Here is a 14479-nt window from a genome sequence, read left to right on the forward strand (position 1 = left end):
GACAGGGACACACTGGATGTAAAGGAGGACACTGATGGGGACACACTCAATGTAAAGGAGGACTCTGACGGGGACACAGACACAGACTAAATGACGGCGGGGGACACGGGCTGCATGATGGTGGAGACACAGGCTGCATGACGGTGGGGGACACAGACTGCATGATGGTGGGGACACAGGCTAAATGGCGGCGGGGGACACAGGCTGCATGACTTTGGGGGACACAGGCTGCATGACGGTGGGGGACACAGGCTGCATGACGGCGGGGGACACAGGCTGCATGACGGTGGGGGACACAGGCTGCATGACGGCAGGGACACAGGCTGCATGACGGTGGGGAACACAGGCTAAATGACAGCAGGGGACACAGGCTGGATGATGGTGGGGGACACAGGATGGATCATGGCGGGGGACACAGGCTGCATGACGGCGGATACCCAGGCTGCATGATGGCGGGGGACACAGGCTGCATGATGGTGGGGACACAGGCTAAATGGTGGTGGGGGACACAGGCTGCATGACTTTGGGGGACACAGGCTGCATGACGGCGGGGGACACAGGCTGCATGACGGCAGGGACACAGGCTGCATGACGGTGGGGAACACAGGCTAAATGAGGGCTGGGACACAGGCTGAATGACGGCGGGGACACAGGCTGAATGACAGCAGGGGACACAGGCTGGATGATGGTGGGGGACACAGGCTGCATGACGGTGGGGGACACAGGCTGCATGACGGTGGGGGACACAGGCTGCATGATGGTGGGGGCACAGGCTAAATAGCGGTGGGGGACGCAGGCTGCATGACGGTGGGGGACGCAGGCTGCATGATGGTGCGGACACAGGCTGCATGATGGTGGGGACACAGGCTAAATGGCGGTGGGGGACACAGGCTGCATGACTTTGGGGGACGCAGGCTGCATGACGGTGGGGGACACAGGCTGCATGACGGCGGGGGAAACACTGGGTGCATGACGGTGAGGGAAACACAGGGTGCATGACGGCGGGGGACACAGGTTGCATGACGGTGGGGGACACAGGCTGCATGACGGCAGGGGACACAGGCTGCATGATGGTGGGGGACACAGGCTGCATGATGGCGGGGGACACAGGCTGAATGGCAGTGGGGGACACAGGCTGAATGACGGTGGGGACATGGGCTGAATGAGGGCAGGGACACAGGCTGGATGATGGCGGGGGACACAGGCTGCATGACGGCCAGAAGAACCCACCAGCAGTACCAGCCAGCAGAAGCCACCAGCAGTACCAGCCAGTAGAACCCACCAGCAGTACCAGCCAGCAGTACCCACCAGTAGTACCCACCAGCAGTACCAGCCAGCAGAACCCACCAGCAGTACCAGCCAGCAGTACCCACCAGTAGTACCCACCAGCAGTCCCAGCCAGCAGTACCCACCAGCAGTATCCACCAGCAGTACCAGCCAGCAGTACCCACCAGCAGTACCCACCAGCAGTATCAGCCAGTAGTACCAGCCCTGTAGGACAACATTTTCATTGCCCCAGATTGAGGAATCTCTGGACTGGACCATTCAGAAGACAAGGCTATGAAGAACCAGAGGGCTTTAGTAGAAGCAGAGCCTCGGCAGGTGTGCAAGGTTTGAAAGGATTTTTCCACACGAGTTCCCTGGAAGGTTGTAGTATTTGCAATTCAGAGTCATGTTTTGTTTAGGTTGAGCAAATATCAATGTACTACAAAGCTAAGTTTAAAGTTTTCCCATTAACCAGATGATAAACAGAACCTCTGCCCCCTGCAATAAAATAACTGTGACAGGAGATGACCCTTCACAGTCACTCTGTGATCCTCAATCATGGTACTTCTTATCCTCCTGATCATCAGCACATCCTGCCTGTCAGTAAGTGCTCTAGGTAAGTCTTGTGTTTTTGGTATCAGGAGATATAATCGTCAAGCAGCTAGTAGATAGTCCTTGACATAGATGAAGGAAAGTCAGACTGTGTAGATAACAGAAGATCATTCTTGTGTTCTAGGCTGGTAGGGAATTATGCTCCTTCAGAGACTGTCGCTGGTGGGTAAATCCACTGCTGTAGGTGTCATCGCCATTGAGAACTGGTGTTCTAGATAGCAGTGGAGGTAAAGCTGGTGTTTTTGGAGAGCAGTGATAGCCTACCCACTTTCTAGTTATCAGTGTTAGGATATCTTGTGCTCTGATGTTCTAGAAGTGAGTTGTGGTGGAGTATCTTGTATCAGTTGCAAGGTAGCTGATGCAGTGGTGTATTTTGGTTTTGTGCTGCCCTAGGCAAGACCAAAATTGGGCGCCTCCCCCTCCTATGTAAATTTGCCCCACTCCTTTTTTAACGGATGTGGCTCCCTCCAAAATTGAAGGACTACAAGTCCCAGCATTAACCCCTCAGATCTCACTAGAGGGGGGGTGGAAGAAGGAGAGAGAGAGGGAGAGAAGGGGGGATGAGAGAGAGAGAGGGGGGGTGATTGTGAGAGAGAGAGGGGATGAGAGAGCGAGAGGGGGGAAGAGAGAGCGAGAGGAGGGATAAGAGAGAGAGAAGCGGGATGAGAGAGGGGGAGGGGGTGAGTGAGAGAGCGAGAGGGGGGATGAAAGAGAGAGGGGGATGAGAGAGAGAGGAGGGGTGAGAGAGAGGGGTGAGAGAGAGGGGGGGTGAGAGAGAGAGGAGGGGTGAGAGAGAGAGAGAGAGAGAGGGGGGGTGTGAGAGAGAGGAGATGAGAGCAAAAGAAAGGGAGGTTAGAGAGAGGAGGGAATGAGAGAGGCGGCTGTAGCAACCAGTGGCCAGAGGGGGGGGGTGAGAGAGAAAGAGGAGGGATGAGAGAGAGGAGGATGAAAGAGAGAGAGAGAGGAGGGGGGTGTGAGAGAGAGGGGGGATGAGAGCGAGAGAGAGGGGGGTGAGAGAGAGGGGGGAATGAGAGAGGCGGCTCTAGCAACCAGTGGCCAATAGAGTCTAAGGTGGAGGGGGGGGCTTTTTTGCTGCCCCCCTGCAAAATGCCGCCCTAGGCCTGGGCCTTGTTGGCCTAGGCCAAAATACAGCACTGACTGATGTTCTAGAAATGGGGTTTGATGGAGTATCTAGGGTTACAGAGGTGATCATTGGTGGGTTATTTGGTGTTCTAGAAGTAACGTTTTGGGGAGTATCTGATGTTTTAGAGGTGATCAGTGGTGTGGTAGCTGATGTTCAGGAAGTGGGTTTTGGTAGAGTATCATGTGTTCTAGAGGTGATCAGTGTGTGGTAGCTGATGTTCTGGAAGTGGGTTTTGGTAGAGTATCATGTGTTCTAGAGGTGAACAGTGGTGTGGTAGCTGATGTTCTGGAAGTGGGTTTTGGTAGAGTATCATGTGTTCTAGAGGTGATCAGTGGTGGGGTATCTAATGTTCTAGAAGTGGGTTTTGGTAGAGTATCATGTGTTCTAGAGGTGATCAGTGGTGTGGTAGCTGATGTTCTGGAAGTGGGTTTTGGTAGAGTATCATGTGTTCTAGAGGGGATCAGTGGTGGGGTATCTAATGTTCTAGAAGTGGGTTTTGATAGAGTATCATGTGTTCTAGAGGTGATCAGTGGTGTGGTAGCTGATGTTCTGGAAGTGGGTTTTGGTAGAGTATCATGTGTTCTAGAGGTGATCAGTGGTGTGGTAGCTGATGTTCTGGAAGTGGGTTTTGGTAGAGTATCATGTGTTCTAGAGGTGATCAGTGGTGTGGTAGCTGATGTTCTGGAAGTGGGTTTTGCTAGAGTATCATGTGTTCTAGAGGTGATCAGTGGTGTGGTAGCTGATGTTCTGGAAGTGGGTTTTGGTAGAGTATCATGTGTTCTAGAGGGGATCAGTGGTGGGGTATCTAATGTTCTAGAAGTGGGTTTTGGTAGAGTATCATGTGTTCTAGAGGTGATCAGTGGTGGGGTATCTAATGTTCTAGAAGTGGGTTTTGGTAGAATATCATGTGTTCTAGAGGGGATCAGTGGTGGGGTACCTAATTTTCTAGAAGTGGGTTTTGATGAAGTATCGTGTGTTCTTGAGACGATCAGAGGTGAGATGACTCATGTTCTAGAGGTGGAGTAATTTTTGTTTGAGGTAATCAGTGGGGGGTACCTGATGGGCTCTAGAGGTGAACTCACGTGTGGATTTTATGGTAACCTTCAGGTGGTTATTTCTGGAAAATAAAATAACTGTTCTGTTGGCATTCCAGGCTGTTCCAGTGATGTGCCCTCTTCTGCTCACATCATTATATATAGTGATGCTTTTGAATATATGGGCCATCTAGATGACTTTCAAATAATCAGAAAGTTGGTGGAAGCCTTTAACAGTTCCTCCAATGAAGTCAAGATTGACCTTTATTCGTATGACCCCATAAAACTGGGAAATTACATCCGTGAGAATCGGGCCCTTGGAACGGCTGCTTACTCTGTGACTAAGGATTACATCATAACATATATAAATTCCATGACGTGGCAGCCACCGGTCACCACCAAGCGCAAGTCACACATCCTAATCCTGCTTCTGAGCCGCTCCTATCCGCACATATTCATGAAGCCTAAAATCCACAAGCTGAAGAGGGCCGGGTTCCAGGTCTTCACAATGGTCTATCAAGCACTGAGAGAATTTGAGCTGGAGGAAGTGGCCTCCTACCCAGCAGAGTGGCACTCATACAGCCGGATGAACTTCCAGAGCAGTGACAGTGCTGCCGGGGCCCTTGTGAGATCCACATGTCGAAGTATTGAGGCAAAGGAACACGTAGCAAAGAAACAGCGTGAGTACACCCATGTACTAATAATATTTCCTGTAAATACACAAGATCAGTGGTCCTCAACTCCGGTCCTCTGGGCCCACTAACAGGCCAGGTTTGCAAGATAACTAAATTACATCACAGGTGATCTCATTTGCTGCTCAGTGATTGCAGTATTCTAGTCTGCATCTCCCCAAGGTAATACTTAAAATCTGGCCTGTTAGTGGGCCCCGAGGACCGGAGTTGAGGACCACTGCACAAGATGGAAGGTTGTGCATTAATTGTGTTGTCTTGCCTTCCCATTTTACATCATCTAATCTCTCAGTTCCATCTGATTTATAATAATGGTATATACTGTACATAGTATGCTGTGAGCTACTTCTGCAAGAGAGGTTTATGTTGGAAAGCTGCTGCAAATATGACTCTTACCAGTCTAATGCTGGCCACATGGCTGAGCTCCTGATTAATTGTAACAAAACGAGAACACAGACATGACAATACATCATAACCAGGGGCTGACTGGCAATTTTTGGCCCAGGGGGCAAGTACAACCTAGAGGCCCATAGTGCAGCAACTCAGTCCCCTCCCACTCTTCCTCTTCCCTGCCTCCTCCCTACCCCCATCCCAGGCTAAAGCTTCACTCCAGGTAATCTCTGCTCACCTGGTGGGTCGGGCTGAGCAGCACCTGCTGCAGCGACTCCGGGTTTCTGAACTGACCATCAGGGGGGCGGCCGGAGGCTGCAGATGGGAGATGGGGTGGCTCTGTCGGGTCTGGCCAGTGGAGGAGAGCCTCTGGTGGGGAGTCAGCCTCTGCTCTGACATGGTGTACACCATCCATGCTGGGGGGGATGGCCTGCGCTCTGTCCTTATCCCACACTCGGTAGGACACTGGTGGGGACTTTTCACTCCTCTTCACCAGGAAGCCTTTAGGCTTGTCTGCAGGGTTTAAGCCTCCAGGGGGGAGCTGGTGAAAGGGTTTAGGCCTCCAGTGGGGAGCAGGTGCAGGGATTTAAGGCCTAAGGTGGGGAGCCGGTGCAAGGGTTTAGGCCTCCAGTGGGGAGCCAGTGCAAGGGTTTAGGCCTCCAGTGAGGAGCCTGTGCAAGGGTTTAGGCCTCCATTGGGGAGCCTGTGCAAGGGTTTAGGCCCCCAGTGGGGATCTAGTGCAAGGGTTTAGGCCTCCAGTGGGAAGCCGGTGCAAGGGTTTAGGCCTCTGGTGGGGAGCCTGGACTAGGGTTTAGGCCTCCGTTGGGGAGCTAGTGCAAGGGTTTAGGCCTCCAGTGAGGAGCCAGTGCAAGGGTTTAGGCATCCGGTGGGGAGCCAGTGCAAGGGTTTAGGCCTCCAGTGGGGAGCCAGTGCAAGGGTTTAGGCCTCCAGTGGGGAGCCAGTGCAAGGGTTTGGGCCTCCGGTGGGGAGCTGGTGTAAGGGTTTAGGCCTCCGGTGGGGAGCCTGGGCTACAGTTTAGGCCTCCGTTGGGGAGCCGGTGCAAGGGTTTAGGCCTCCGCTGGGGAGCCAGTGCAAGGGTTTAGGCCTCCAGTGGGGAGCAAGTGCAAGGGTTTAGGCCTCCAGAGGGGAGCCGGTGCAAGGGTTTAGGCCTCCGGTGGGGAGCTGGTGCAAGGGTTTAGGCCTCCAGTGGGGAGCCTGTGCAAGGATTTAGGCCTCCAGTGGGGAGCCACTGCAAGGGTTTAGGCCTCCAGTGGGGAGCCACTGCAAGGGTTTATGCCTCCAGTGGGGAGCCAGTGCAAGGGTTTAGGCCTCCAGTGGGAAGCCGATGCAAGGGTTTAGGCCTCCGGTGGGGAGCCTGGGTGAGGGTTTAGGCCTCCGGTGGGGAGCCGTTGCAAGGGTTTAGGCCTCCGGTGGGGAGCCGTTGCAAGGGTTTAGGCCTCCAGTGGGGAGCCAGTGCAAGGATTTTTGTCTACTCAGGCGAATGTGCATTTTGCTGCCCTCCCACCCACCCACAAAGCAGCCCCCCACAAAGCAGTCCCCCACACCACAATATGGCATACCCTTTATTTGTGCTCCAGTGAGTGAAGGGGCGGGGTTATGCATTCCCTTCTTCCCCTCACTGGCTACAGGCAATTGGGAGGTGAGGCAAACAAAAACTTCCACGCTGTGTGTGGTAGGAGCAGTGGCAGCCCGTCTACTAGGGGTGCAGGGGCGCTGCCCCCCTAATCCATGCGCCTGGACCCTAATCTCCATGCGGGGTGCCGGGACACATGGATTCCAATATTTTTTTTTTTTTTAAGCAAATGATTAGAATTGGGCTCGGGGTGCAGAACACTGCGCCAAAAGCCCACCCAGTTGTGTGACATTAGTGAATTAATATTCACTATTGTCTTCCTGTTTCTCCTTAAGGCCAGTCAGGAAGCCTGTCCTGATAGGCTGGGAGTCCTAAAACCCGATTGGCCGCGAGTCCTAACTCCTGATTGGCCAGGAGGAGAAGCGACTGCCGGGACTCGGGAGGAGACGCAGGGGGAAAAGCTGCCACCTGCATGGGGTAAGTGCAGGGGCTGGTGGGGGGCCTGAAAGGCGATTGATCGATCAAGCAATTGGGGGGTGGATTATGGGGTTGGCTGGCTGGGGGGGGGGGTGGCCTGCCCAGTGCCATCTTAAGAGCCTTATAGGCCCCTGGGCAATGCATTGCACTGGGGCCCCCTGCCTACTCTGGGCGGAGCAGCGATAGCCCGGCGGCCAATGCGAGGGGTGCCTGGAGGAAGAGGGCAGGGCGGAGAGGAGTCCGGAGGAGGTGAGCGAGGACATGCATTCATCATGGCAAGAGAGCACAACTACCTGGAGTATATACCTTACTATATACATATTACAGGGACCAATATATACTGCAAGAGAATACAACTAGGCTGGAGTATATACCTTACTATATACTAAAAGAGTCTCTTATAGTATATAGTGTTCCCTGTAATATGTATATAGTAAGGTATATCCTCCAGGTAGTTGTACTCTCTTGAGTATATATTGGTCCCTGTAATATGTATATAGTAAGGTATATACTCCAGGTAGTAGTTGTACTCTCTTGTAGTATATATTGGTCCCTGTAATATGTATATAGTAAGGTATATACTCCAGGTAGTAGTTGTGCTCTCTTGTAGTATATAGTGTTCCCTGTAATATGTATATAGACTATATACACATTACAGGGAACACTATATACTACAAGAGAGTACAACTACTACCTGGAGTATATACCTTACTATATACATATTACAGGGACCAATATATAGTAAGGTATATCCTCCAGGTAGTTGTCTCTTGTGTGGATGGAGAGAGAGAGTGAAAAAAAATAAATAAAATCAAGCAGCCTGGCAGCTGGGCTGACTGCCTTACCTTTTACAACGGCTGCACATGAAGGGAGAAGTTGGGTGGAGGCGGAGCCAGTCTTCTAGGCGCGTAGAGGAGGACGAGCCGACCGACGAGGAGCTGTGCATCATGGGTCCAGTGCCGGGACAAGGCCATCTAGCGCCCAGGGGTGGAGACGCCAAACTGCGCCCCCCCAGATGTAGGTGCATAATGCGCAGTGCCAGGACAAGGTCACCCAGCAAAGATGGCAAACTGCGCCCTCAATACCCCCCACCCACCCCCATGTGTACAGTTCACACCTCAGTCTCAGAGTGGCACCCACTGGGAATGAAGGCGGCTGCTACATCTTTTCCTCTCTGGTCATGCGATATGTCTTTAACCCACTGTCGCCTGAAAATGGGTCACAGGAGTGCGTGACTAAATGCACTCCTGTGATCCACAGGAGAAGTATAGCTGAAATAGCTTTGGCTAACCTTCTCCTTTAAAGAGGAGCAATGGGGGGGGTAAAAATGATGCTCAGCTGCATGTTTTGTTGCCCCCAGCCGCACGTGTAAACGAGCCCTAATAGTTGGTTACAGCCAGGAAACATGGTGCTTAGTGGAAAACAGCAGTATAATGACACTGTACCTGTACTGCTCTGTGTTTACTGGGTTTAGGCAAGGCAAGTCAGCTTCTGTCCCCTCCGGCCAGCCCATCCACCACCTGTAAGGATTCAGCATTTTTAGATATGCACGAGTCTAACCCCGGCATTTTCTGCATCTTCTGTCTGCTTTTGTCCCCGCCTCCCAGCCCGCCCACCTGGCCTTAGCAACCAGTGGACTCTAGCCACCGGCGGACAACAACGGGGGGGGGGGGCGGGCGCGGCGGGGCCCGGCCGACAACGGGGGGGGGGGGCCCTAGACCACCAGGTAAACAAAGTAATCTGGAGGATTCTGGCCAGACTGGCCTGTTGAGTTTGCCACCATGTGTGTGGGCTGCGGGGCCCCTTGGCGAGTGGGGCCCCTGGGCAACCGCCGGGCATGCCCAATGGAAAAGACGGCCCTGGGCCTGCCCCCCCCCCAACAAAATTGAGCGCCAGCCATGACTGGGGAGGAGAGAACGCAGTGTTATTCCGGGAAGTTATTTCCGTTCAACCCAGCAGGCTGAATGAAAAAAAAACCATACAGTGCACTGTACTAACAAATCTGATGTTAGTACAGCAATCTCCCTGCTGAGCTATTGTGTTCTGACAGCAGGAACGGCCCTCTCGGCAGGACACACATTGGCTGTGAGTGCTGACTGGATGCTGGTTTTCCAACATGCTCTTGAGACTGGCAGGCCAAAAGTCGGACAGTTCCTGCCGTTTTTGGCTGACTTTTGGCCCGTTCGACGTGTACCCAGCCTTAGGGAATGAAAGACAGATATTTAAAAAAAAAAAAATTGGAATCCCCAGCAAGTAGCTGAGGATTTGGATTTTACCACCCTAAAAAATACCCCATAAAATTCCTTGCGCTCAGATCCACAGGGATAAAAGCAGAGTAAATTAAATCGCTATAAAATATCCAGTTGCAGACACTGGGCATGCTAGACACGCCAAAAAACAGTCATCATTGCACCGAGGGTGTGTCTAATGTGTCCAGTCCTTCTGCTCTGCTGCCAGGATTCCCCCTGTCCCAGTACACGGCAATTCAGCTCTAATTAATCACTGCTGCATTGAAGAATACACAGAGAAGGTCGGCAGCAAAAGCTGTAAAAAAAAAAAAAGCTGTCTGGCAATGTTTATCCAAAACATTGCTCAGACGGGAATACAGAAAGTTACATTGAAGCATTTTACCTTTCTTTTTATTCATTTAAGTCTCCATTCACACTACCGTGGCACGACTTGTGCACGACTTCGGGGGCGACCTGTGAAGTCGCGTGCAGCGCGACTTCGGCGCGACTTGCTCGGACTTCACATAATGGAAGTCAATGCAAGTCGCCTCCAGGTCGCCCCGAAGTAGTACAGAACCCTTTTTCTAAGTCGGAGCGACTTGTGTCGCTCCTATTAGAACAGGTCCTGTACTACACTATGGGAGCGCGACAGACCGCGACTTGTCAGGCTGACAAGTCGCGGTCCAAGTCGCAGTAGTGTGAATGGGGTCTTAGGGCTAATGCTGCTTTTAGGCATTTGAGCTTTCATTTCAGCTTGAGGAAGTTTGAACTTTTTTGGGCTCTTTTGCACGTTTTTATTGAGCTTCTTTGAGCTACTTTGAGCTTCTTTGAGCATAAGCGTTTTTTTTTTTTTTCACAAACCTTACTCTCAGCACATTTTCCTATTTTTTTTTTGTTTGTGTGTTTTTGAGCTTTTTTGCGCTTTTTTGCGCTTTTTCGCGCTTTTTTCCTGCGTTTTCTGGCAGTTTTGGGCACTTAGGCATGTTTTCTGCTTGAAAGCTCCTCTCAAAAACGCGAGTTTGGTGTTTTTTCTTTTTTCTACCTGTAAGAGTATATGCTTGTAAAGTTTTCTCTGTTTTTGTTTGCTTTGTTCAATAATATTTTTACACCCTTTATATATATATTTACATGTTTCACACTTAACCACTTAAGCCCCGGAGGATTTGGCTGCTCAAAGACCAGGGCCTATTTTGCGATTCGGCACCGCGTGATTTTATCGGACAATTACGCGGTCGTGCGACGCTGTACCCAAATGAAATTGACGTCCTTTTTTCCCCACAAACAGGGCTTTCTTTTGGTGGTATTTGATCACCGATTTTTATTTTTTGCGCTATAAACAGAAAAAGAGCGTTAATTTTGAAAAAATAACAATATTTTTCACATTTTTTTTATATGAAATTCCCCAAAAAAAAGTTAAAATCATAATTTTTTAACATTTTATGCCAATTTGTTTTCTGATACATATTTTTGGTAAAAAAAAAATCGCAATAAGCGTATTTTGATTGGTTTGCGCAAAAGTTATTGCGTTTACTAACTAAGGGAAAGATTTCTGTCATTTTTATTGTTTCTTTTTTTAACTAGTAATGGCGGCGATCTGCGATTTTTTTTTTGTGGGACTGCAACATTGCGGCAGACAGATCGGACCCCTGACTAACATTTTTGCCACTTTTGGGGGTACCCGTGACATTACTACAGTAATCAGAGCTATACATATGCACTATTACTGTAAAAATGACACTGGCAGTGAAGGGGTTAACTTTATTAGAGATCCAGGGGCTAAGTGTGTCCCTAGGGGCGTGCTTCTAACTGTAAAGGGGTGTGGCTTGTTAGATCATCACAGAGACATACGATCCTACATAGCAGGATCGTATAGTCTCTGCAGTTACACAGACAGGCGGCTTTGTTTACATCAGCCGCCTGCCTTTCTCCCTCTCCAGCGGGAGATCGCGAGTGACCGGCGGATATCGAAACCCGCCGGTCACTCGCGCGGGGATGCCCGTGAATGAGCAGGGGCAGGAGCACGCCTCCTGAGGCGTGCGCTCGCCCCCTACAGGCTCCTGGGCAAACGATGTAGTACTACGTCGCTTTGCCCAGGAGGGGCTGACTGCCGCAGTAAATGTACTTGTGGCGGTCGGAAAGCGGTTTTAAAAAAAGCGCAAAATTTGAAAAAAAAAAAAACGACTTTACTTCATTTTTAAATAACTTTGCAATGCTTTGTACCAAAATCATAATTTTAGTGCTGGTTCACACATATGCGATGTCAGACATCGCATGTGATTCGGAGCGCACTGCTCTGCAAAACACATGCGATGCCTGTGCGTTGCGAATATAGCCATAGAGATTGTATGGCTGAATTTGCATCGCATTCGAATCAAAGTTGCACAGGACCCTTTTTTTTGGTTCGCACCAGAATCGGATCCCATGGGTGTTCACGATTTGATTCATTTCCAAACTGACAGTTCGCACTGCAGTAGGCAAACTGATCTGGGGGTGTCATTAAATTTGTATTGACACCCACAGCGATTCGCATGTGGCCGTGTGAACTGCCTGTGAGTCGAGTGCGATGCGGGAACCCGCAGTGGATTGGCAGGGTTCCCGCATCGCATATGTGTGAACTGTCACTTTGTGTTGTTTTAACCACTTCTGGACCGGAAGATTTTCCCCCTTAATGACCAGGCCATTTTTTGCAATACGGCACTGCGTTACTTTAACTGACAATTGCGCGGCCGTGCCACGCTGTACCCAAATACAATTGTTGCCTTTTTTCCCCTCAAATAGAGCTTTTGATCACCTGTGCGATTTTTATTTTTTGCGCAATAAACAAAAAAAAGAGCGACAATTCTGAAAAAAAAAAAAAACAATATTTTTTACTTTCTGCTATATAGAATTCCCAATAAAAAAAAAAAAAAAATCAAATGTTTTCATCATTTTAGGCCAATTTGTATTCTGCTACATATTTTTGGTAAAAAAAAAATCCCAATAAGCGTATTTTGATTGATTTGCGCAAACGTTATCGCGTCTACAAACTAGGGGAAAGATTTACTGTATGTCATTTTTTATTGTTTTATTTATTTTTTACTAATAATGGTGGCAATCAGCAATTTTTAGCAGGACTGCGACTTTGCAGTGGACAGATCGGACCCCTAACTGACATTTTTGACACTTTTGGGGGGACCAGTGACTAATTACTACAGTAATCAGTGCTAAAAATATGCATGGTTACTCTACTAATGACACTGGCAGGGAAGGGGTTAACACCAGGGGCGATCAAAGGGTTAAATGTGTCCCTAGGAGGTGCTTTCTAACTGTGTGGGGGGGGGCTCACTGGATGAACACAGAGACCTGTGTTCCTAAATAGGAGGAACACAGCATCTCTGTGTTCATTGCTGACAGAACAGCGGTCTGCCGTGTTTACAACAGCAGAACGCCGTTCTGTCTCCACGGGGAGTGATCGCGGGTGCGGATCAGCATCATCTGTAGCGAATGGGAGCACGTGTGTGCCCCCGGCGGCACCCACATACCCCCTGCTAGCGGTCCCGCAAAGGGACGTACAGGTACATTGTTTCGCGGGACAGAGCCGACTTGCTGCAGTATAACTGCGGCGGGCGGCCGCCAAGTGGTTAAACAGGACAAATTACAAAATAAAATGCAGACTTTTTAGGTGCAGTAACACTATTTATTTTTAAGGCCTTTTGTTTAGTTTTATTAAGTTTAACCACTCCCCCCGAAATACATCAGATGACGTCCTGGAATTTAAGTGGGGGATATCTGAATGATGGGTGCAGTGCAGCTGCAGGCATCAATCAGATATAATTTGTTTCAGCCGGCGATTCCCTGCACGGTGAGAACAATCATAGCGGTAGTTCAGCCACTTGATTGTTTTTACAAGTGGTGGGAAGGGACAGGAGGGGACACCCCCCTCCCGCCGCCCTCCGGTGCTTCTACCGGCTCGCCAGTGCGTTCAGCGGCCGGAGAAGGAATCCGCCGGCGGTGGAAGTACACCATAGAGAATACCGAGGACCAGATGGCCCCCAGCATTCTCTAAGACTCTCGGAGTCCCGGGTGCAACGCAACGTTTTGATCTCAGGCTTTTCAACCTAGAGGAGAGATGTGAGGTCTTATAGACCCCAGATCTCTCCATAAAGAGGACCTGTCAAGCCCTATTCCTATTACAAGGGTGGTTTACATTCTGCCATCATTTATACCAGGCCCTTTAGGTCTGATATAAACTTTAAGGGGAACCCAATGTAAAAGAAAACATAGAAAAAAAAGTTCCCACCCAAATTGTGTACACAATCTAACAGGTCTGTTATGGATTTTAAGAGGAGACCCCATGCAAAATTCAACAAACAAAAGCATGGGGTCCCACCAAAAAATTCACACCAGATTCTGATCTAAGTATGCAGCCTGATGGGAAAGAAGGGGGAATGAGCATGCGTTTCCCTCCAATCCAGAGCCATACCAGGCTACATGCCCTCAACACCTTGTTCCCATATTGAATCTAAACGCAATATTCCTCATGCACACATTCCTGAAAATGGCTGTTCTGTAATGCTGGGTGCTGTAATGGCCACAGGCTGAACACTGTAGAGCCACTTGCCTGAGGAAGGGGCCCTGCGTGGCTCCGAAACATTGCTGTATGTCTACTATGTGACCACAAAAAAATAAAGCTTTGGACCCTTTTGAGGAATCCTTGGTGTGCTGATGACATTTCTTCACTCTGATTGTCCCCATATTGATGTGGAAAAAGGCCTCTTCCCCACAACCCTGGTCCGGTGGTTGTGGGGGTCTGCCAACGTGGGGCTTATTAGAATCTGATAAGGGGGAGCCCAGATACCACCCCATGTCAATCATTTTGACGAAGTGGACCCTTCTGCTACTAATGTGCTTTGATTCAGCATTAGATAATTGTCCCCACTGTGAAAACATACTAATCAAGCATTTCATCTTGATTGATACTGTATTGTTTAAATGTTCATAGGAATCAGTGATGTATGATTCAGGCTTAACTTGTGCAAGACTAGACCATGACACCTCCATTTTCT

General features: G+C 49.9%; 1 protein-coding gene across 1 annotated transcript in view; it reads left to right on the plus strand.

Annotated features, from left to right (window-relative positions):
* Positions 1-1763: 1763 nt before the first annotated feature.
* Positions 1764-14479, plus strand: part of LOC309551533 (antigen WC1.1-like) — a 38187-nt gene continuing 25471 nt past the window's right edge. Inside the window, exons 1-2 of the mRNA XM_082252157.1 lie at positions 1764-1882; positions 4176-4736. Coding sequence (XP_082108283.1) covers positions 1825-1882; positions 4176-4736 — 619 coding nt within the window. The 5' untranslated portion in view covers positions 1764-1824. The remainder of the gene's footprint in view (positions 1883-4175; positions 4737-14479) is intronic.

Source organism: Pelophylax lessonae (assembly GCF_965119305.1).
Source record: "Pelophylax lessonae genome assembly, chromosome: 3".
Taxonomy (NCBI): domain Eukaryota; kingdom Metazoa; phylum Chordata; class Amphibia; order Anura; family Ranidae; genus Pelophylax; species Pelophylax lessonae.